At 45.1% G+C, this 21,841-nt stretch overlaps 1 protein-coding gene and 1 long non-coding RNA gene across 4 annotated transcripts in view; both read left to right on the top strand.

The window, feature by feature from the left end:
• Nucleotides 1-5,599, top strand: part of TMTC1 (transmembrane O-mannosyltransferase targeting cadherins 1) — a 150,884-nt gene extending 145,285 nt beyond the window's left edge. For both annotated transcript variants that reach the window (XM_052668035.1, XM_052668036.1), the window contains exon 20: nt 643-5,599. In XM_052668035.1, coding sequence (XP_052523995.1) covers nt 643-783 — 141 coding nt within the window. In that variant the 3' untranslated portion in view covers nt 784-5,599. The remainder of the gene's footprint in view (nt 1-642) is intronic.
• An 8,053-nt stretch (nt 5,600-13,652) lies between these two features.
• Nucleotides 13,653-21,828, top strand: LOC128073531 (uncharacterized). 2 transcript variants are annotated; one of them, XR_008202751.1, is made up of 8 exons: nt 13,653-13,745; nt 14,961-15,066; nt 15,656-15,784; nt 16,832-16,967; nt 17,129-18,333; nt 19,951-20,079; nt 21,265-21,373; nt 21,686-21,828. It is a non-coding gene; the product is annotated as an uncharacterized LOC128073531 (long non-coding RNA). The 2 variants fall into 2 exon arrangements; XR_008202752.1 differs by lacking the exon at nt 15,656-15,784.
• Nucleotides 21,829-21,841: the final 13 nt, after the last annotated feature.

Below are 21,841 nucleotides of genomic sequence, written 5' to 3'. Positions count from 1 at the left end.
CACATTTATGCACCTGTATGGATCAGTAATTGTCCTTGACATATTTTATCCAAAAAACAGGAAAGTCTATACAATCCTAGCTACATTTTCCCAACCAGATTGCTTAAAAATATTTAATATAAATCTCGTGTTTTTAAGAGGACAGGCTGCAAGGATCAACCTGCCCATCTCTTATGTTTCTGTGCCCGAATTATTGACCTACCTTAGAAAAATTTCACAGTGAGCCAACTTCCAAAATTCCTTTCTACCTAATAAGTTTAGTAAAGATGTCTAATGCAGAAGACTGACATGAAATTATGGAAATAGCCAGCTTTCTTATCTTTGTGAATTCTTTAACATATAACTATGATTTAGGTCTTAAGGATTCACACTGTGTGACATCCTCCAGGTATTCTCCAAGAAAAATTAACTCTTCTGCTACAGTATAATGGAAAAATGTAAATCCACTTTTTGCCATGTATTAGTTTGAATTTAAGTCTACAGCACTCAGTGATCCGTTTCACAATGAAATATTCCAGCTACATAATAATATTCTGTTTTATAAACACTTTTCTCTTGGTATTACAGTTTTCACTTTTCCCAAGCAATGAACTTTCTATGCCAGGGAATAGAAATGCGACCTGTCACTCATTTTCTTTGTAGGGAAACTACATCACTGCCCGTGGCTACTATGAGAAAGCTTTGCAGCTGGTACCAAACAGCAAGTTGCTAAAGGAGAATCTGGCCAAGCTCGATCGCTTGGAGAAACGGTTTCAGGAAGTCCAGGAGAAAGATCAGACATAGCATTCAGTCACACCAGTGGAAAGAAACTCGTACACCTTGGAGAAGAATGCGGTGGAAGCCTATTGCTCAAAGGGACACTGAAGGAATTTTGGCAGGACTCAGAGTTACGGAAGGCAGTTTTTGAATGCATGCTTATGTTTGATCAGATAACAGGAGGCACTCTGCTCCTGTGGGACATGCTGGAGAATTACTTAAAACCTTCCTTTAATCCAGATTTATGTTTAGGCTGAACCCATTTTAATCACACCGTGAGTGGGGGGACATATAACTCCAATGTCATGGTTATCACTAGGGAAGCCACGGGGACAAAGCACTCATTCATTGAAGCAGGGGTGAAGTAGCACCTCCTGTTCCTCAACACAGGCTGACCTTGTCCACAGAGAGCACCACTGATGAGCTTTGTTGCAAGTGCTGCCAGGTCCATCTGGGTCAGGAAGGATGGTCCTATAGGTCATATAAAAAGGTTTCAAAGGGTTGATGGTGAGGAAATGGTGGCCACTGATACAGCTCTAAATGTGACTTGAAGGTGATTCTAAAGAAAGGGAAAGCAGTATCTGAATACCACCCTAGAAGGATAATTGAACAACAGGGCCAAATGACCCTTTGAGGAAAAACCTCAGTGGAATGTTTTATGCATATGATAGTCATTTTGTAATAATTTGGGTACATGATATCAGTATTGTTAAATACCATGTAGCTTTACCCTTTGCTCTCTCCCTGCAGGACAAATAAATACTATCCTGCAAAAGTGTGGAAGTATTCAAATGCAGTAAGAAACTCTAGGATTACTTGTCTTCCTGTCCAGTCCCCAGCAAAAACAAAACAAAACAAAACAACAAAACAAAAAAACAATAAAATTGATTGGTGTAGGAGGTAAAATAAAGCCACAGAATGATTAGGGAAATTTTGGCAGGCTGGGAAGGTACTAAGGAGGCTTTTTATGGGTGTGCAGGGACAAAGCCCATTCATCATGGTGATAACACTGACAAAACACTTTGTCAGAGTGTTCTCACCCCCTCCCCTAAGAGATTCAGAAAATAAGCTATAGCTAATCAGTCATAAATCTCTATTTTTAAATGCTGAAATGGAAAAACAAGTTCTCTTCAGAATTGGGGTTTTTATTTTTGAGCTTTATTTATTTAACTTATACTCAAATGATTAATATATTTTCTCTGTTTTATATCAATTGGGCAGTGTCATTCACAGCTGGGCACGTGGCTGGGCTTTGTCACTTGTATCTTCTGAAGTCAGAAAAATGCAGCACCACTGAAGTGTGCTTGAATAATTCCCCCTGATGATAATTCTAGAGTAAATGGCTGTGGAGCACATTGGGCCAAACTTCATCACAGTAACAGCACTGCTGCTCGTTCTGTTCATACCAGTTTAGAGAAAGCATGAATGGTTGGTGGTGTTGTACTTGGTGGTCCTGCCTTTGGATGTTGACATCAGGTAGGTCACCAATTTGTTCTTCTTGCTGCAGAAAACTGCTCTAAAACATGTATTGGAGCTTGGTTGTGCCCAGTCCCTGCAGAGTGGCAGCCCAGGGTTTGGCATTGATGCATGTCTTGTCAGGAAGAGTCTGTGTGGCAGTATGTTGCCCAGGTTTACTTAGTGGTGGTCACGACAGCCCTGTTCTGGCTTCACTGGCTTAATTTACAAAACTCGGTGTCTTGCTGCTGCTGTTGGCCAAATTATTGATGTAAAGCAGCTGCATTTGATGCTGAGAGGGAATCCAGAGCAGCATAAACATCTGCTCTGCGATAGCCTGGGGAGCAGTTAGAGTCATGGAGAGGCTGGAGTTGTGAGGTGCCAGGCCCTGCAGCCCAGTAAGGCCAAGAGCAAGGAGATCAGCGGGTGCTTGCAGTTGGGCAGAGGCCAGCTCCTCAGGTTGGTGGGAGGAAGAGGTCATTGGTGGGAGAAGGTGCTGACCTATTTCTGGGCTTTATTCCTTCAAACTAGCTTTGTTAATCCCGAAGGAGCAGCTGGGACCAAGAGCAAGCCTCTCCCTGGTGGGTTATTCCTCCTCCTTGCCTTAAGAGGGTGAGGCTGGGTTTGAGGGCTTGGGGATAGATCAGCAACAGCTGTTGTCTAGTTGCACAACTTTTATAGCCATAGACTTATTGACCTAACATTTCTGCAAGCTCCCAGTGCCAGTGCTGCACTTGATGCCTTGCATGGAGTAGCTTTGCACAGCCCAGGCACTGCCAGGGATCCTACTAGCAGAATACTGTGGGATGCTGCGTGGGGAAACTAGCACACAGATGGCCTCTGAGAGCTATTGGTCTCCACCATGCATAGCAAAGCTGTAGAGGGTTCATAACCAAGATATTCAGAGGTACCGACACCCAGTGAAGCAGGGAATGGGCCAGGGCAGATGTGTATCATCCATAAAGTTTGTCTCATAAAGATATATTAGATAAATACTATATATTCTACAAGCTGCACAATGGTGTAGCTTTAAATTGTGGCCAATCAAACATATTTTTTCAAATAAAAAAAAAAGTTTTATTTTTTATAAGAGGGCTTTGTGAAGGGATGATTCGGTTTTGTGTTTATAACTTTAGCTAAAAACTTCATTTGTCTTTCTTGAGAGACCTGGTACAATGTCTTGTTCTCCTAGAATCCAATCAAAGCCATCTTGGCCTCCTAAAGCTGCTGCACATGTGTAAGTACGATAAGGCTTTGGGTGCCCCCTCCCAGGTCCTGGGAAAGGATTACCATTTTGGTAATGCTGTCTTCCTTGCAGAATAATCTAGAAAGATCAGATTCTCCTTCCAGTGGAGGAGGCAGGTTGGCTGGAAGGCGTCTCATGTTCATCCAGTCTCTTGAAAGAGGCTGTAGCATGTTCATGTAGAATAATCCCAGCTGAACTGGTTATGTTTCTGTGACTGTGTTTATGGTAGTTACTGAGAGAAGAAGGGTGGTTAATGACCGCCAGATTCCCAAAGCAGCACTTTATACCCCATCTATGCAGGGTGATGGTCTGTAAATTGGCAGAATATCTGGAGAGTGATTCAGGCCATGAGCTACCAAAGCAGTTAAACGCTTGCGAAGTTTTGAGCTGACTCCCTGTCTCATTGGCTCCCATCTAAGATGCTGTGTTTATTCAGGACATTAATCTTGTAAAAGATTTATTGCAGGTAAAGAAGAGCAATGGAATATAATACGAAATGGGTTACCTCCACCAGAAGAGAGTACGATTGTGAAAGATAAATAGAGCGACTTACTTTGTGATAAAGTGGGTATTATCCAAACTTATCATAGGAAATGTCCTCTTCTTCTAGCTCTGCATGGCTCATAAAATAATGAATTATAAATACATTGTTTTCTGCCAACTGCGGTGCTCAACATGGTTAGCAGAGATTACAGATTAATAAATGGCTGAAGCTCCATGTAGTGGAAGGGAGTTTGTGTAAGTTGCGTTGGCTAAACCTCAATGCTCACCAATATTAAAGTGGAGAATTAACTCAAAGCTGGTGAGACGGCTCCTGTCTAATGCTCACTGTGCATTTTAATCCTAAATGGAAAACATAATTGTGTTGCTTTTTCCTTTCTCCGTGAATAACATTTTCAGCTGATGGATTTTGTTTTACTTTATTGCTTATTTAAGGTCCAACATTCTTTGCTTCCATTCCTTTTCCATCCCTCAGGACAAATGATGCAGTGGAGGGGATATTTTATCTCTCTCATAGATTGCTTGGACTTGACTTTCCTAAAAATGTGCAGGCAACCTAATTTTGGCCACAGAGTACGTGAATGCAACAGTGAAAATAGCCTTTGTTCCAGAGGTCTCCATGAGGATGGAGGGTGTGTGCATGCAAGCAGGCACGTGAGTGTGAAAAGTCAAAGTTGAATAATTCAAAACAAAGAGCCTAACTTGGAGGGGAAACTGGGCACTCCTTGAACTATCTAAACAAGCATCTCAAGCAGTTACAAAACCAAGCCAAAGATGGTGTACAGTATTTGGTGACGGAAGGTAATAGTCATTTTAATTTTAATGATTAGGCCTTTTGGAATGCAATTGTATGATTTTTTGCACTGTTTGCCCTCCAAACTGGTGAAGCAGTTGGCATGTGCTTAAGTCTCCAAAAAGTATACGTGCATTGAATTGGGCAAGTACTGGATTGCTGTTATTCATGTATGAGATTATGTACAATCTTTGGAAAAACTGAGCCCTTGGAGGCGTTTTCTCCCCAAACTTCACTTTCTTGCAGCAATTTCAAAATGCACCATTTTGCTTTCACATCCATTTTAAACACAGCAACAACAACAACAACAAAAAGAAAAAAATAGAGCTCGGCATTCACTCGTGTTTCATTGTGGCCACGTTGCTTCAGATAATCTTGGTAACTCTGTGCAGAAGTTCATTGCCATGTTTGTACTGACTTGCTGAAGTTTTTCTTTTGGAAAATACCCGTGGTGATATCCTATGTAAAAGTTACAGCTTCTACAACCGTATTGCTGTAGAAATCTCTGCCCAAAGTGGATGTCACACACGCTGCGTGTTCCTCTGTGTGGGAGTTGTTTGCGTTGGCTGTTGTTCATATGGTTCTCATTTCTGTATCTAATTTTTTGAGATCAGTTATGCATATCTTTTCAAAAGAAAACAAGAGAACAGCCCATGGATTAGAAGTCTTTTACAAATCAGTTCACTCTCAGCAGCTGGATGTATGTCAGTGGTACAGGAATCTGCAAGTCTTTGCTTTTCTCGCTGTGGACATACAGCTAGATTTCACATACAGGAGTTATGCTCAAATTTCTTTGCGAAAGAAAATGTATGTAAATGTCTATTTTATATAAAAAGTAAGAAAAGCGAGTGGTGTGTCTGGCTTTGTTCTGTGAGGTCAGTCTGTTCCTCAGGAGCAGCCACAGGTAAGTTCTGGAGGTGGAAAGGTGTCTGTTTCTTATTCCAGTTGCTTCCCATTTTACTGCCCAAGGAGTCAAACTGATTGCTCACAGAGGAGCGGCTTTGCAGCACATATATGTGCATCTGGTCATATAAAAATATTTCAGCAGGCATTTTTTGGAACTGGAACATGGGAAAAGTCGAGGGCTGGCGCTTATGCAATGTCTTAGTGGTTTGGACACATTATGCTGACATAAGCTCTTCATGTCAGGCTTTACACATCTGTCAGAAAAGTATCAAACAAAGCGAAGCCTGTAGGGCATAAAGAGAAGAAATAGAAAGGAAGAAAAAACTCCCTTTGTTCTCATTCCCTACTCTCTGGAAGATGTCCTCAGGTACTCCCCCGTGCTCCCCTGGGGCCAGAGTTCTCTCAGGGGATTTATGATGGTGACAAATGGTACTGCTGGAACTGGAAGAAAATCAAAAGCCCTGAAAACAAACCGTAGTGTTTTCTGCCATCTAGGTGTGAGCACAACCCTCTGTAGCACAAAGGGGAATTGCGTGCTTATTTTGAAGACATCCTGTATGTCCTGGGATCCTCCCAGATCTGGACATTGCATTATTTCATAATGGAGCTTGCTACCCAGCACTCCCTGCCCAGGTCCTCACTTGCACTGATGGAGTACTTACGGCACGCACTTACAGCCTCTCTGTAATCCCTGTATGGGAGGGAAATGCAAACACCACCATGCATTACAAACACATCTGCCAGCCCACATCTCCTCCTACCCCCACTCTGCTCTCCTGCCCCAACAGGAGTGCTCCTCCTCGCTGGCTGGGAGGGGAGGCAGGGGGCTCATGAGGTAAGGAACACAGCTGCATCACCTTTTCCTGCACTATCAAGAGAGTTTTGCTTCTACAGGCAAAGACTGGGGTGACTTCAGGGCTGGTGGTGGTGGTGTGGGAGCTGTTATACCCTGCTTGTGTCTCTGATGGTACAGCACTAACAGGAGAGACCAGGGAGCCAGTGGTCTCCTGCAAGATGTAGCTAAGAGAGCCTCCAGCCCTACCTGATTTGCAGCCCTGCAGCCTCACCTTCCAAAGCTAATTGCCATTCATCCCATCCTGGTTCACTCTGATGTTGGTTCTTCCGCTGTTGCTAATGCAGTTTTTCTTCCCCGCCCAAGGGTATGGTGTTTTCTCCATTATTTACCACCTTAATAAACTCTATTTTCTACTCCAGCAGTAGGTTTGCTGCTATAGCAATAATCACTGCGCTCTCTTGCCAGAAGAGCCAGTCAGCAGCAGAGGCTGGGGAGAGCTCGGTCCAGGTCAGTGGCTTAGAAAATTGTGTCTGGTGTTGTGACTGAGCTTTCTGTGGTAGTCAAATACTTTGAGGCCAACGGTGGATGCCTGAGAGTGACACAGCAAGGTAATAAAATGCTGCATGGGAAGGGAGGGAGGGAGAGGCTCAGAGCCCCTCTGTAGCCACGATGCTGTGTAGGGATCCCCATAGACTTGTGGTGAGGGTTGGTGGTTGCTGCTGAGCCTTGGAGCACTGGCCGTGCAGTAGGATGTGGGCTCCTCAGCTCACTGGCACTTGAGTATAGCAGTGCAAGTGCCCGTGGGGCTCTTTTGTGCCACTATCCTGATGGAAAGGTAAGTGTGAGCATTCAAGGCTGTGCAGAGGATGTGGCCCAAAGCCAAAGGAGAGCAGATGGGCGATGCTGTTGGTGACATTTTCTCTCCTGGCAACTCCAGTGAGTTATTTCAGGCTCTTGCTTGGGCAAACACGATGAGTGCCTCCCAGTTACATTGTTTGAAGGGCAGAGAAATGAATCATAGAATTGCTCAGGTTGGAAAAGATCATCAAGTCCAACCACAACCTAACCAAACTACCCTACCTTTAACAACCCACCACTAAATCATGTTCCTGAGCACCACATCCAAACGGATTTTAAACACATCCAGGGATGGTGACTCAACCACCTCCTGGGGAGCCTACTCCAGGGCTTAACCACCCTTGCTGTAAAGAAGTTTTTCCTGATATCCAACCTAAACCTCCCCTGGTGCAACTTGAAGCCATTTCCCCTTGTTCTGTCACCTGTCACCAGTGAGAAGAGACCAACCCTGCTCTCACTCAATCACCTTTCAGATACCAGAAGAGAGCAATGGGGTCTCCCTTCAGCCTCTTCTTCCCTAGATTAAACAGCCCCAATTCCTTCAGTTGCTATGAACTTTTGTCCTGGTCTCCCACCTTGGGACAGGCAGGTGACCCTTCCCCTTGGCTTCATACCATGAGAAACATAGGATCCAAAGTGATTAACAGACTGACTGGCTGGTGCACACACAGTCCAGCTAAGGGAATGCAGGAAGAGCTGCTGCTCCTCTCTCCTCCGAGGAGAGAGAAACCTGAAGCTGGGGCTCTCTGAAACCACCCAGCCTGCAGCAGCAGGCCCTGGTGTGAGTGCTTACAGTTGGCTCCTTGCTTTTGTGGCCCTCCAGGTGGAATTTGTGCTCCCACACTGTGCAGCTAGCGGTTTTGAACACCCTGCCTCTGTGCTGGTCAGTGCACCTTACACCCTGCTGGGTGAGGATGGCTGGGCTTTTCCCTTTACACTTCTTTCCAGGAAATTGGATCACCATGCATCTGTCTCCCGCTGCACAGTTCAACGAAGCATCTAAAGCTTTATCAGCTCCAGCATGCCTGGCTGGCCTTGCTCTCAGTCAAACTTCTACCGTGCTTGTTGCTCACATTTTTAAGGCACAGTTGATGCCAAAAGCAATGTGAGAAAGCTTTGTCTCCTTGCAGTGCATTTCAGACCAAGCCAAGACTGAGTGCTAGGTCAGCCTGATTCAGAGATGAGCTCTTTCAGAATGATTTTAGCTGCTCTGGTTAAGCGCCACAGGGTGCTGCTTAGATAAGGAAGCTTTGAAATAATGTGCTTTGAATAAAGTCAGGCAGCACCATTATAATCTGTTGCACTTGTTACTAAATTTTCCTAAGTTTCAGTTGCATTCTGTTAAGGGTAACTAGTCCACTGGATGAAAACTGAAATTTATCTTATGACTGTGCATGCACACACATTGTGAAAGTACCTCACAGGAGACCTCACTTTTCTGTACATGAGCTTCTCATCAAGAAATGTAATTTTAGTGCATTTTCATTTACTTACATATCACTTGAAGTTCAGGCTGGAGTCAGGAGACCCATGATAGCTGGGAGCTGTTCTGTTAATTCCCTATCTGCAGAGGTGACGCAGTTGAGCATGTGAGATCTGCCTCACAGCAGCACTCTTCTTTCTATCCTCTAAGTAATCCTCAGAAGTGGACTTTGTCCCATTTACCTGCAGAACCCGGAGAATGTTCTGCTGCTGGGATTCTACTCTCGGATTGTTGGAGGGGGAAAGACAGTTCCCGGGGGGCAGCTCCAGCAGGTCTGTGGAGCACTGCACTGACTCCGTCCCGGGGGAGCAGTACTTCTATTTTGCACATTGCCAGATCAGACTCCGGCAAACAGTTTTTACCACCTCCTTCTACCCTAAAACCAATCCCTACACGTGCAGCAGCTTGGAAACGTGTGCAGGTGGTAGCATGAAGGGCAGGAAGGCCTTTTAGGAGACAAGAGAGGGCAGGGTGTTGGGTTCAAGTGGGTTTCTCTAGATGCCTGGCTGGTGTTGAGCTCCAGGAATGCTCTTGCAGCCGTAAGAAAGATGAGTGGGATCTGTGTGAAGTCCCCTCTGTTTTGGGGTCTTCTAGAGTTTCATTCCCTTCAAATACCTACTGGGGCTGAAGGTGGAGGCTACAGGTCATCCATACACAGCTTTTCTAGTCCGGGCAGATCTTTGATACCTCATTTTGGGAGCAAATGGGAGTTACCTCATCTCAAAATATATCCGACCCTTCCTTTGAAGGGCCTGCATTTCTGAGAAAGAAGGAGCAGCAGTGAAGCTTCCTGGTAAAAGCAGCCCTGGCATCTGTCCTATTACCCATAGCAATCACTTTGGTTTCTGCACTTTTAATGCAAGACCAGCTTTGCTAAAGACCTCTTAATGGGCAGGGGCAATGATATAAGCGACGCCTTTGCCAGCCCTTTTACAATCCATTATGCTGTAATTGCAGGCCAGTCCGCTTCACATCTGCTTCTTCCTCAACTTGAGTGACACCTCTGAGAACTGATGTTGAGGAATGACAACAATAAAAACTGTAATGTGCAAGATGAACCTTGATGGCAAAGCACATCACTGTTTCTATTGCCAGTGCTTCTGCTCTCAGCTGTTGTGCTGCCAAAGTTCGTTTCTGTGTTCTCCAGAGGAAAGGTTTCCCTAAATGAAGAAAGTTGTTAATTTACTGAAAAAAGTTTAAACAAAAACTTACAGTGAACCCCCTCTGCAGCTTTTTGGGGCACTTGTTGGAGGCCCCACTTGTCAATTTTCTATGTGTTGGGTAATGCTTCTCTGACAGCACAGCTGAAAGACACACTGAATGGCACCTTGACTCTGCTGGAGCTGATTGCTCTCAGTTGAACTGTGATGTCATATTGCTTATCAAATATGCAGAAAAAGCACAAAAGGCATACTCTTGTTTAGCATTACATGGGTCTATATAGTGTAGCTGCCCAAAAAACTTGCTAAAGCTGTTAAATGTCTGCCTCTGCTTATCTCCTTAATGCACCAACTACAAACAGAGAAGAAGGATTTATGGGGCCAGAATGACTGTGATGCTCAGTTCCCTTTGCTTTTAAAGTTTTGCGTGTGGTTATGTCCTGAGGGATGGTTAGTGGGCATGGTGGTGAAGTGTTGACTGTTGGACTAGATGGTCTTTTCCAAATTTAGTGATTCTTAATGATGGTAAGATCCTGGACTGCAGGTAACAAGGTCTGAGCTTGGTGTTTCAGGGCTGAAACCAGCACTGAAGTTGGCGAGGCCCAAGACAATAGCCACTGTGCCCCTCCCCATCCAGGCTGGCTGTAGGGGAATCTGCTGGGACATTTTCTGGCAGCTCTATGTGGCTGTGCATGAGCAGTGGCTCGATGGGCAGCAGATGAAACAAGCCTGTTCATCAGTTTAAAGTGAAGTGCAGCTTTTCCACTGAGATCAGTGGATTCTCTGCATGGCTGCTGAAGTGAAGTCAGCCCAGCTGGGAGTCTTGTGACTGAGGGCCAAAACCAGTTCCCAGCATAGGAGCATGTTTCAGGGTTGCAGCATCTGTGCCTTCATGGGAACTGGCAGGAAATATTTTGCATTGTGGCAGCAACTCCTTCCCACGTAGTGTGGGTTTTATTTTTCAGTTAGGAGACTTCAGAAGAACCTGATGGTGACTGTGGGGATGTGTCACCTGCAATGGGTGGACAGGCAGGAGTGTCCCCATCTCACGTGTCATTGTGCACCTCTGGTTTAATTGGCTGTACTATATGAGCTGTGATGTGGCTGTGCTACGCCTTCAGCTCCTTAAAGCCTGCTTGCTTCAAGCGCTTCTGCATGCAAAGTCCCTGGAGGTGATTTTAGGCCCTCAGTGTTAGGGAAGTGATGTGAGCTTCATCTCCCATGTTTTTTAAAAGCAGTTCCCTGAGCTATATAAAGCCATGCCAAGATGCAGTCAACTGGTCATGCCTGATCGTGGCCATTAGGTGACAGACCAGCCAACATAAAATAACCATCTGTCACTTCTCATGCTGGCTAGGTAGTCTGAGCTGAGGTAGTTTGACTTGGTGGTGGTAGCCTTGCTTTTTGCCTGTAATGGTAGGAACCTAGGAAGTAAGACCCAAGAAATAGTTTTTTCAGGACTGTCTCAATCCAGTTATTGGAGAGATGGTTCAACATATATATACCTGGAAGAACATTAAGGCAGCAAGAGGCCAAGTGCTGTCAATGGATATATTACAAATTCTGAGCAGCTAAGGAATGCGGGGAGGATGGAGAAGTGAGCAGTGGTAAAGGGGAAAATCCTAGCAAAAGGTTTATAAAGCAGGGGATTGTCAAGAGCAGGGGATCCAGCAGCGCCTTGTTGGTCTGTAGGGTGGCAGTAAGTTGGTCAGCAACATCCTGCACTGGTCCTCAGGGAGGAGAATGATGCATAGAATTTCCCAAATGCTGTGCTGTTCCCACACTGTGTGAGATTGATACAGTGGCTATGTGCTTTCCTGATCTATCATGCTGTTTCCCACCTTCCTCTTGTCCCCTTCCCAAGTATTCTTCTGCTGAAGTCAGCATTCAGAGGCAGCTGTCTTCCTGATCCCTCTATGAATTTGCCATGCCTCAGTGCAAAACTTATGACACGTGACTAACTTCAGTTTGTACTTTTAATTCTTAAGTACCTACGAGTTGCTGCAATGTTCTGGGAAGAGTCATAGAATCCCAGACTGGCTTGGGTTGGAAGGGACCTCAAAGCTCATCTAGTTCCATCCCCTGCTGCAAGCAGGGCTGCCAAAGAAAGAGAAAATGGGAAAGTATGGAGCAGTGCGATCAAAGGATGTTGTTTTGTACCTGTAAATCAGATGTCCTCCTGGAAGTACCGAGTCAATCTGTGTGCCCTTCTTTCTGCAGTGGATGAAGTCCAGCCTGTCTGCCTCCCCCACATGGATGAAGGCTTCGAGTCTGGGATGCTGTACATGGCCAGTGGCTGGGGCAAGATGTCTGAGGGGGAGTGGACTTGAAGGGCCTCTGGTCACTTCAGGGAGAAAGGGTAGTGCATAAAGGAGAGGAGGCATTTTGTTTCAGAAGCAGAAATACAAGAAAAGGAGCAGTTTGATTCTCCACCTGACAGGATACGCCTCTCTTGTCAGGGATCCTCTGCTTGTGAGAGGACTGTTCCCAGGATGAGATGCACAGATCAGCATTTTCCTGCAGCATGGGACCTTGGAGCTCATTAGCAAAGGTTGTGCTCTGCAGTACTTCTGTGCATATTCATGTATGGATAGCTGAGCCTAGAGCTGTCCCTACAAGGTTCCCTTCTACTTAAGAATGAATGATAGGCTCTAATGGAGATGAAAATGCCTGAATTTGCACTTTCAAGGGCTACTCTTGATGATTCCTTCTCTAAACCCCTTCTCTTGATCCCAGGGCGCAGTGAAGCAGTTAGGGCAAATGACTGTTGCTGTCTCTCCCCGGCTCAGCAGCATTTCCACTTCCCCTGCGCTCTGGGGCTCATCCAAACATGTCATGCCTATTCCCTAGCAGCCTTCCCAGGGGACAGCATATATCTGTGGGAAGTGATGGGGGAGTGTGGCATGGGCAGTGCTACCAAGAGGCTGGGAGGAATGAGATACCCTGTGTACATACAAGAGGGTGGCTCTGGAGGGCCCCTTGCCTGTCTGAGGACTGGTGGCACCTGGCCACAAGCTGGTGTGGTGTCCAGAAGTGCTTTTTTCTCTCCTGTTTGTTCAGCAAAACAGGAACTAGCGTTGTCCTGCTGCTCCACCCACAGCACTTCTCTCTAGTTTCAAGTTGATGCATCAGCAGCAAAGCATTTTTATTATTTCTTTACCTTTATTTTGCAGTGGTAGAACCAAAAGTCGAGGTAGACATGTCCCCACATGGAAATCCCATGTTAATAGCAGGTCTGACCTGCAGCAGGGCGAGGGAGGTGATCCTGCCCCTCTGCTCTGCACTGGTGAGGCCTCAGCTGAAGCAGTGCATCCAGGTGTGGAGTCCTCAACATAGGAGAGATGTGGAAATGTCAGAGAGCATCCAGAGGAGGGCCACAAAAATGATCCAAAGGGATCCAAGGGATGGAACATTTTCCCTATGAGGACAGGCTGTGAGCCAAAGCTATTCAGCCTTGAGAAGAGAAGGCACTGGGGAGATCTGAGAGCAGCCTTTCAGTGTCTGAAGGAGGCTATAAGAAGGAAGGAGACAGATTCTTTAGCAGAGTGTGTTATGATAGGACAAGGGTGTATGGGAACTGCAGAGTCACGGCCTGAACCTCTGATTGATCACCTGAGGCGAGCCATGAGTCAGGCAGAGGAGCACAGGTGGAGGCCATTCACTGTGCTGCTGGAAGGGATGGAGCCTGGCTGCACCCCTCCTAGAGCTATTGAAGAGCTGGCTACCAGTGGGGAAGGATCTCTTCTGGAGATCTGCTCTGCTGGTGTTTTGTGGGTGAGCCCAGGATAGGGGTAAGCCTTCTATTTATTCTCTTTTGTTATCATTGTCTGCTTTGCCTAACTCTCTTGCTTATTTTGTGATTATAACATCCTACTATTATTTGATTATACAAAGGGAAAGCAGTTTCAATGTAAAAGAGGGGAGATTTAGGTTGGATTTAAAGAAGAAGTATTTTACAATAAGGCTGATGAGGTACTGGGGCAGGTTGCCAGGAGAGGTGGTGGATGCCCCATCTTTGGAAACACCCAAGGTCAGGCTTGATGGGCCTCTGAGCAACGTGATCTACCTGTGGGTGTCCCTGTTCACTGCAGAGGGTTGGATCAGTTGGCCTTTAGGGATCCCATTCAACTCAAACAATTCTTCCTACTCTGAAGGAAGAGCAGAAGGCTACTCAAGTTATATGTTCTTGGATGGATGCAGCCCTTCCAGTTGGGAGAAGAAACTCAGAGTGCTGCATATCACTTCTGCCCTAATAAAACTCCCTTTGAGTGCTAACCAGCTCCAGAACCAAGCTGTGGTTGTGCTCCTATAACAGCATGCAGGATTGATGGGGGGTTATCTCCTAATCAAACACAACTTTGATCACATGTGGGAAGAGGTGTGCAGCAGTTGTAATGACTTATCACAAGTGCTTTTTATAGCTAGGCACAGGTCTGGGGGCTCACTGCAGGCCACTTGAATTTTTCTGTACAGATGATTACAGTGCTAATGCAAGTTATTAAGGAGATGGCGATATTTCTGTCATAGACATCAAAGTTGAGGTATTAAATAATACCCAGCCCATTATGGCTTTGCTAGAGCCCCATAATGGTTTCTATTTGAAAAGGTTTCTGTCTGCAGCTGAGTACAGGCCTGAGAATGGGGAAAAAATAACTGCAATGAGTAGGAGCTGTGTGGGTACAAAGTGACTGCTTTCACCTGTGTGAAGCAGAGCTATTGGCATCCATGTGGATCAAATGCCCATAGAAGATCAAGGACAGAAAGTTATAAAAATTGTGCTGAAAAATAAGCTTGGAACAGCCACGTCAGCTCTTAGTAGGCTGAGTGAACACAGGCCTGCTGTATTGGCAAGACAAATCCTGAAATGCTGGGGATTTTTAAGTAGGACTTTAGGGAAGAAATTGTGTGCGACCTCTAGAGTCTTCTCTCAACTCTGTCAGGCACTTCTGGTTTGACAGGACAGTGCCTGCATTGGAATACCGTGTTCAATGCTTTTCTCTCCCTAGCTGCTGTTCAAAGCCCCTTTCCTGTGCTGGAGCTGTGCAGTCCCCAGGGCTTGATGGTCTTTGGAGAAAGTGGCCACGTTCAGGAGAACAGCTACCCTGACAACAGGTATCTGCCCAAGCAGCCAACTGCTGCCTTTCCCCTGGGCACCCACCAAAGTGTTTCCCAGGGCTCAGAAGCATCAACTGCTGCTGGCAGTGTCCAGATTACAGCAGCAATGCAAATTCCCCTGTGCTTGCTGGGCAGGGTAATGGGAATCCTCTCCACAAGGAAAGGATGACACAAAGTCTATTTGTAACGCAGCTTGTGTCTGGGCTGCACACACAAAATGGCTGTGGCTGGCTTGAGATCTGTTGTGCCCTTTGTGGCTCAGCCATGTCCGTGTCAGCTTGCACAAAGAAGCTTTCAGTTCTTGCAAGAGGCACAGAAATGAGATAACTGGGCTGGCAGTGTCAGTAGCACAGCACTAAGCTATTGCTGCTGTAAGGAAACATTGGTCCCTACCTAGTGCTGGGCAAATTCACAGCACTCCTCTGCACTTCTCAGATGATAAAGAGTGTAGTTGGAAATACCAGCTGTTGGCTTCTGGTACTTGCTTGCAGGAAAGTAATTACTGGAGGTTCCCAGCCCAAGGTGGGACCACTCGTGTATAAGCTCAGCCATTCAGATTCATGCCTTTGCTATTGTTTGCTTCTAGCCCATGCATGTGGAATGTAACAGTACTGAAGGAGAAAATGATCCTAATCTACTTCAGCAAATTAGATGTAGCATGTTGGATGTGACTGTGACTATGTGTGCCTCTATTCAAGCAGAAGAGAGCTGATCAGTAAGTCTGGGTGCTTTGGAGAAGTGAGAGGCATGGGTTCTGATTTTTTTTTTTTTTTTTTTTAATTCATCATCATGAAGAATAGCAAATCTAGTTGGCTTTGAGAAGCCCTTTTTATTGCATGCTATGAATCTGACAAGCTGGAGGTGATGCCCCAGGTGGGGCTGAGGGACATAGAATCATAGAATCAAAGAATCACCAAGGTTGGAAAATACCTCCAAGATCATCCAGTCCAACCTATCACCAGTATTTCCTCACTGGACCGTGTCCCTTAGTACAACATCTAAACAGTTCTTGAACGCCTCCAGGAGCAGTGACTCCACCACCTCCCTGGGCAGCTCATATTTGTCCTGGCATCTAGTGTAGTGTGGTGGCCTGAAGTGTCTCAACAGTGTCTTTCAGCTGTATATAATTCACCATGCCCAGCATTCCTTGTCTCTCCCATACCTCTTTTATTCCTAAGGACTATGGATAGCAGGGTAAGCTGAGTGCTTATTCTTGCTTAACTGGTGCATAGCCAGGTGACTTTCTGATGTGTTAAGCATTGCCAGAAGGCGTATTGGAGAAGCAGCTCAGAAAGGATGGTTATTTGTTGGTTACAAACTGTTTACATGGCCCAGGAAATGTACAGATTACTGAGTAACTAGTAACTACTGAGTAAAGGTGAGACCAAAAGAAGCAGCCTTTTTCCCCTCTCTAAGGCACTCAATGCTGAACTGATAGAGAATAAATATTTCAAGCAAATACTAACTACTTCTCTCCTCTCAGTACTAGTGGCAGTGTGCTGTAATAACCCATCATCCGTAGTCCACAATTCATCCTCTAGGAGCACTCAGTTCTTCATATGGTTGTTTTGGATGAAGTCCCTTCTCCAGTTTTTCTCTACAGCCTCTAAATATTTTATAGGTAGAGAAAGCTGAACAGTGTCTCCATTTAGCATGAGCTGACAGCTTCACAGAGGGATCTACCTTAATGAATCACTGTGATATTTGCCTGAATAAATGCATGCTATGACCACCTAAGCCACGAAATCCTTGTCTCCCTCAGATAAGGTCTGTGGAGGCATATTCCCAGCCCTCTGCTGATAGTCAGACTGGGACAACATTACGTTTGTTTCTAATGGGGATGATGCTAGCTGTGTCCAAGCTTGCCATCGCAGCTGTCCGTAAGGACTCTAAAGCAGGTGAACATACCTACACTGTAGAAACTCCTACCCTTTCCTTTTTGACCCCCTTAAAATAAATAACAAAAACCCCCTGACTTCAGTGTTGGTGTGGGTTTATTAAAAAGCACTGTGTAATGTTGGTCATTAAATTGTCTCTGTTCTCTCACTCTGTACTGTAGGTTTGGGCTGTGGGAGTGTTGCAATACTGGTGGAAAAGAGAAAGATTGATACTGCTAATTACCCTGGCTTGTATCCCAGGAACATGAAGTGCCACTGGCTCATTGAGGCTCCAGCAGAGTATGCTGTAAAGGTAATAAAGGAGAAACTGCACTTAAACCTCTGCACTGAAAGCCATTCAGGGGAGTGATTCAATAAAATCCTGCCAGAAACATCTGTGACAAGCAAGAACATAAATTGTAAGGTTTCTAGGTCGCTGACTTTTTACAGGGCATATTTTGTCAATTAAACACACTCTGAATCAGTGTGCGGGGCTGCTGTGACTGTTCTAAGTGCTTTAAGTCTGGTGGCACCAATCTCATCACTACATAGCTTTATCTTGAAAACCAGAGCGTTTGAAGGGAAAGAAGTACAGACCACGTTGTGAACAGCCAGCTTTTTCCTTGTGGCAGTGTTAATAACCCCAGGCTGTTCCTTAGCCCCATACCAAGGTGTTTATTCTTGTGTGTGAGTAGTGTAGTGATGGTTCCCACACACAGTACCAGCATCTCTAGTTTTACTGCACATCTCTGTTAGAGTGCAGCAAGCATCCAAATGGCGTTGTTCTGTGTTGTCATCTTATGTTGATTGGAGCATCTTTTCTCCCCTGCTGCCTTGGTTAAGCGATGGAAAAACAGTGTTAAACCTAGGGATGCCCAAGGGTATGGAAACCTATTCTTTTGGTTACCACTGCTCTGTTGGCGTTAGATGTTTTGGTCTGGATTAAAACCAAACCACCAAAGGAAAAGCTCTTGAAAGAGCATTCCATGGGAGATATCCTTCTAAAGTATAAGGCACAGAGTGTCCCAGTAGAGATAGCAGGAGAAATCTCTTCAGGTGAGACTTAAGTCGGATCCATCCTCTGCAGCTGTCTGTAGCTCCGCACAGAGGAGCAATCTGCACTATTAGGCCAAGACTGCCCACAGACTGCTCTAATGCAAAATGTGACTCGCTTGCCAAGGAAAGCAACGCTGGCAATCCTAAAAGTGACTTTTCTCTAGCCCATGGTTAAGAAGGGTAAGAGCTTCAATCACTGCTCTGCTCTTGATGATTCCCTCTTGCTTGTTCTCTTCACAGCTGGAGTTTGAGAACTTTGCAGTTGAACTTAGCCCAGGCTGCACTTACAGTTCAGTTGCTGTTTACAGTGATGAAGATGAAAATCAGCTGGGTGAGTATCAATACTTTCAAAATGGAAATCCCTGTGGAAACAGGTGCCACATCATCAAAATATGTTCTGTTAATGTGATATCACAGGAAGAGTGGTGTAAGCACTTCTATCTTGCCTATCACAGCCAAGTGTACCATTGGCACAAGAGATCCCATGTCCTAGCTGTGACCTTGCTTTTACATGTTGCTGGATGGTGTTGAGGGGCTTTGTACAGGACCGTGCTCATGTTCTGCCACAGAGCACACTACTGCTCTGCATCTCTATCAAAGAAGAGAGCAAGTGCATTGTTGCTCTGAGTTTCATTAAGAAGACGAATGTTTAAAGTAAGGCAGAGGAAAAGCACAGTCGTCAGTTGGTGTCTAATTCCACTGCAATGGATGTGAATTCTTTATGAATTCAGCTAATTTGGTTGGGATTTCATTAATGAAAAAAATTGCTAACCTGAGGCACCTCTTTCCAATGCTTTCAGAAGGAAATATTTTCTTAATTCTGTACTTTATATCTGCTTCAATTTTATCAACATAACAATCTTTAGTGAAACAAACGTTCTTAATTTTCTTGAATATATATTTCCAGATGTTCCTCCTGCTTGGACAAAAGGAAAGCATGCTGTAACACCACAGCTTCTTTCAAGAACAGTTTCCAGGCAAAACATTTAGCAGAGCTTGATATCTATTTTTAAGGTGAAAAGCAATCTGGCACTCAGAAGTGAAGACTGAGTTGAATTCTGGCTACATCTTTACAAGCCTATATGTGAACCAAAAAAACAGAGTAGGGTGATGAGATATCCAGCTTTTTTGGTATAAAGAAATGGACAAGAGGCCCAAACTGTCCTGTATTTACTGGTGACAAATGATCTTTGGCTTCTGTTTTTTTCCCCATCTGTTTTGTAGTGGTAATTTAGTTGCATATGTTTACCAAGTGCTGAATGAATATTAACATTACAACTCCCTTGAAAAGAAGTCTGGTTTCCATTGGAAATGAGGGTGTACTTACACGGGAAGGGAGAAGGTTGGCAAAATCAAACTTGTAGTCTTCTAGGGAAGAATATCAGCATTTCACTCGATGCTTTCCAGTTCAGTTTTGCTGTAGGAAATTCACATTCTTACAGGAAAGCTGCTTGGGAATAAAGTACGAGCTTCCTGTCCAGCTGCAGCGATGGGAATTCCAGATGCTATGCAAAAATGGTATGTTCTCCAAGGGAAGAAGAAACCTCCAGTAGATGTAAAGCTGATGTGCCTACAGCGCAAGTAGATCATTCAGGAGAAATTCTGCAGGTACCATCACAGTGGTGGCAAATAGTCCTCAAGCAAAGGTTCTTTGTGCAGTGGAAAGCATTCACACTATCTGTTGTAATTCCACCATTAGAAAGCTGGGATTATTTTTGCATGCCTGTAATATGATTGCAGGGCATAAATTCTGTCTGCTATTGCTTGCTGATGTCACTGACTACCATTGTCATATAAGTTTTTCTCCTCAGTAAAACAAGAACTTTTTCAAGAAGTGACCAAGTCCAAAAGTTTTATGTGTTTTTTAGAAACCTAGATTAGCTAAAAACACAACTGCTTAAGGGATATCAATTCTCATCTTAAAAATACATCTTGTTCCTTCCTGCAGCTAATCTCTGTGGATTCTCAGCTCCCAAACCAGTGCTGAGTCCAGGAAATACGATGCTGGTGCATTTTGGAAGTGATGGGGAGAACAGCTTCAGAGGATTCAGAGCCCATGTTACTTTTATTCATTCAGGTGAGTAGAGAGATGCCTGCTGTGTCTAACAATGTCTGCACCATTTGCATCTGTTCTTAGACAGCCAAGCCTATTTTTTAACCTAATCCTGCTGCATTATGTCAAGATAATTTTAAAACAGAGTAGCTGCTTGTGGTAGAGCTGTCAGTCCCGAATAAAGGAGAAGATTTAAGGTTGTTTTTTTCTTATGTCTCTCAGGGAAATGAGATGACTAAATTCTAATACCTGAAACAAACAGCCTTGTTAATGTTATTATTCTGATAACCCCCATCAGTACGAGCTGAGGGGTGTAAGGATGGCGCACAGTCCTGCTCAAAAGAACCTGGCAGTACTGGTGGGTAGCAAGCTGGGCATCAGCCAGCAATGTACCCCCACAGCCTGGAAAGCCAACCGTATCCTGGGCTGCATCAAAAGAAATGTGGACAGCAGATGAGGGAGGTGATCCTGCCCCTCTGCTCTGCAGTGGTGAGACCTCACCTGCAGTACTGCATCCAGCTGTGGAGTCCGTAGTACAGGAGAAACATAGACCTGTTGGAGTGCATCCAGAGGAGGACCACAAAAATGATCCAAAGGATGGAACACCTCTCCTACAAGGACAGGCTGAGAGAGCTGGGGCTGTTCTGCCTGGAACAGAGAAGGCTCCGGGGAGATCTGTGAGTGGCCTTTTGGTATCTGAAGGGGGACTGAAAGACGGAAGGGGACAGACTCTATAGCAGGGTCTGTGGTTACAGGACAATGGGGAATGGTTTCAAGCTAAAAGAGGGGAGATTTAGATTGGATATGAAGTAGTATTTTACAATCAGGGTAGTGAGGCACTGGAGCAGGTTGCCCAGGGAGGTGGTCCCATCCCTGGAGACACTCAAGATCAGGCTGGGTGGGCATTTGAGCAACCTGATCTACCTGTGGGTGCCCCTGTTCATTGCAGGGGATTTGTCCAGATGGCCTTTAAGGGTTCCTTCCAACTCAGAAAATTCTGAGATTCTGCAGTCCCTTTGAAAATCTAGTTACAGAAGAGAGCCACGAACCTGGGACCTAGTCTGCTGTCACTGCATTCTATTTTCATGCCTGTGTGCCAGCTGCTGCTTGGGGCGATGAATAACATCTCTCTGTGAGTGGGTGTTTTTGAGGGGATAGCACAGCTCTATTAATCTGATTAAGAGCGAACTCTTATTTTCCCTCTAGCAGGTCTGAAAGTCTTTCCCCAAGTGTGTAAGAGGGATTTTGCAGCAAGGCAGGTTCTTGTTGATCTCAAATCCTTTTGTGCCTATTTCCATGGACAAAAAGTAATAAGGAGGTACCCAATCTTTGATTCCCCACGCATGTGATATGTTCTCTTTATTCTGGCTGCATGCTCTTCCTGCTGAGAGTGGGGCCACAGAGGTAGAGAGTGGGAGAGATCTTCTTGCAGTTCCTGAGCCTTTTTTTCTGTTTTAAGTGCTAAACTCCTTAAGATTCAAGCTTTCAAGTGTCTGTTTTTCCTTCCTACGTCCCTTTCAGATTTGGTGTCTTCTACATCTTTGACCTACCTATATCCACTGTGCAAGGTTACCTAGAAAAACAAGAAAACTTGCCTGCAAAAGTGCAACCATTTTTCTGTATCTTGCAGACATCTGAGGCCTTCCCACAGTGGTGTTACTAGGGCTGAATAGGCCTTTGCTCACAGCTGGCCACAGCATGCTGCTCTGAACCTCCTTTGAGACTACCAGTTGTCATCAGCCCCATATGGATCCTGACAGCTGCCCACTGTGTTCCATCGTGAGTG

This window comes from Tympanuchus pallidicinctus, unplaced genomic scaffold (assembly GCF_026119805.1).
Source record: "Tympanuchus pallidicinctus isolate F22 unplaced genomic scaffold, pur_lepc_1.0 scaffold8, whole genome shotgun sequence".
NCBI classification, from domain to species: domain Eukaryota; kingdom Metazoa; phylum Chordata; class Aves; order Galliformes; family Phasianidae; genus Tympanuchus; species Tympanuchus pallidicinctus.
The sequence above is the reverse complement of the archived record's forward strand: the minus strand, read 5'-3'. Positions and strand labels throughout refer to the sequence as shown.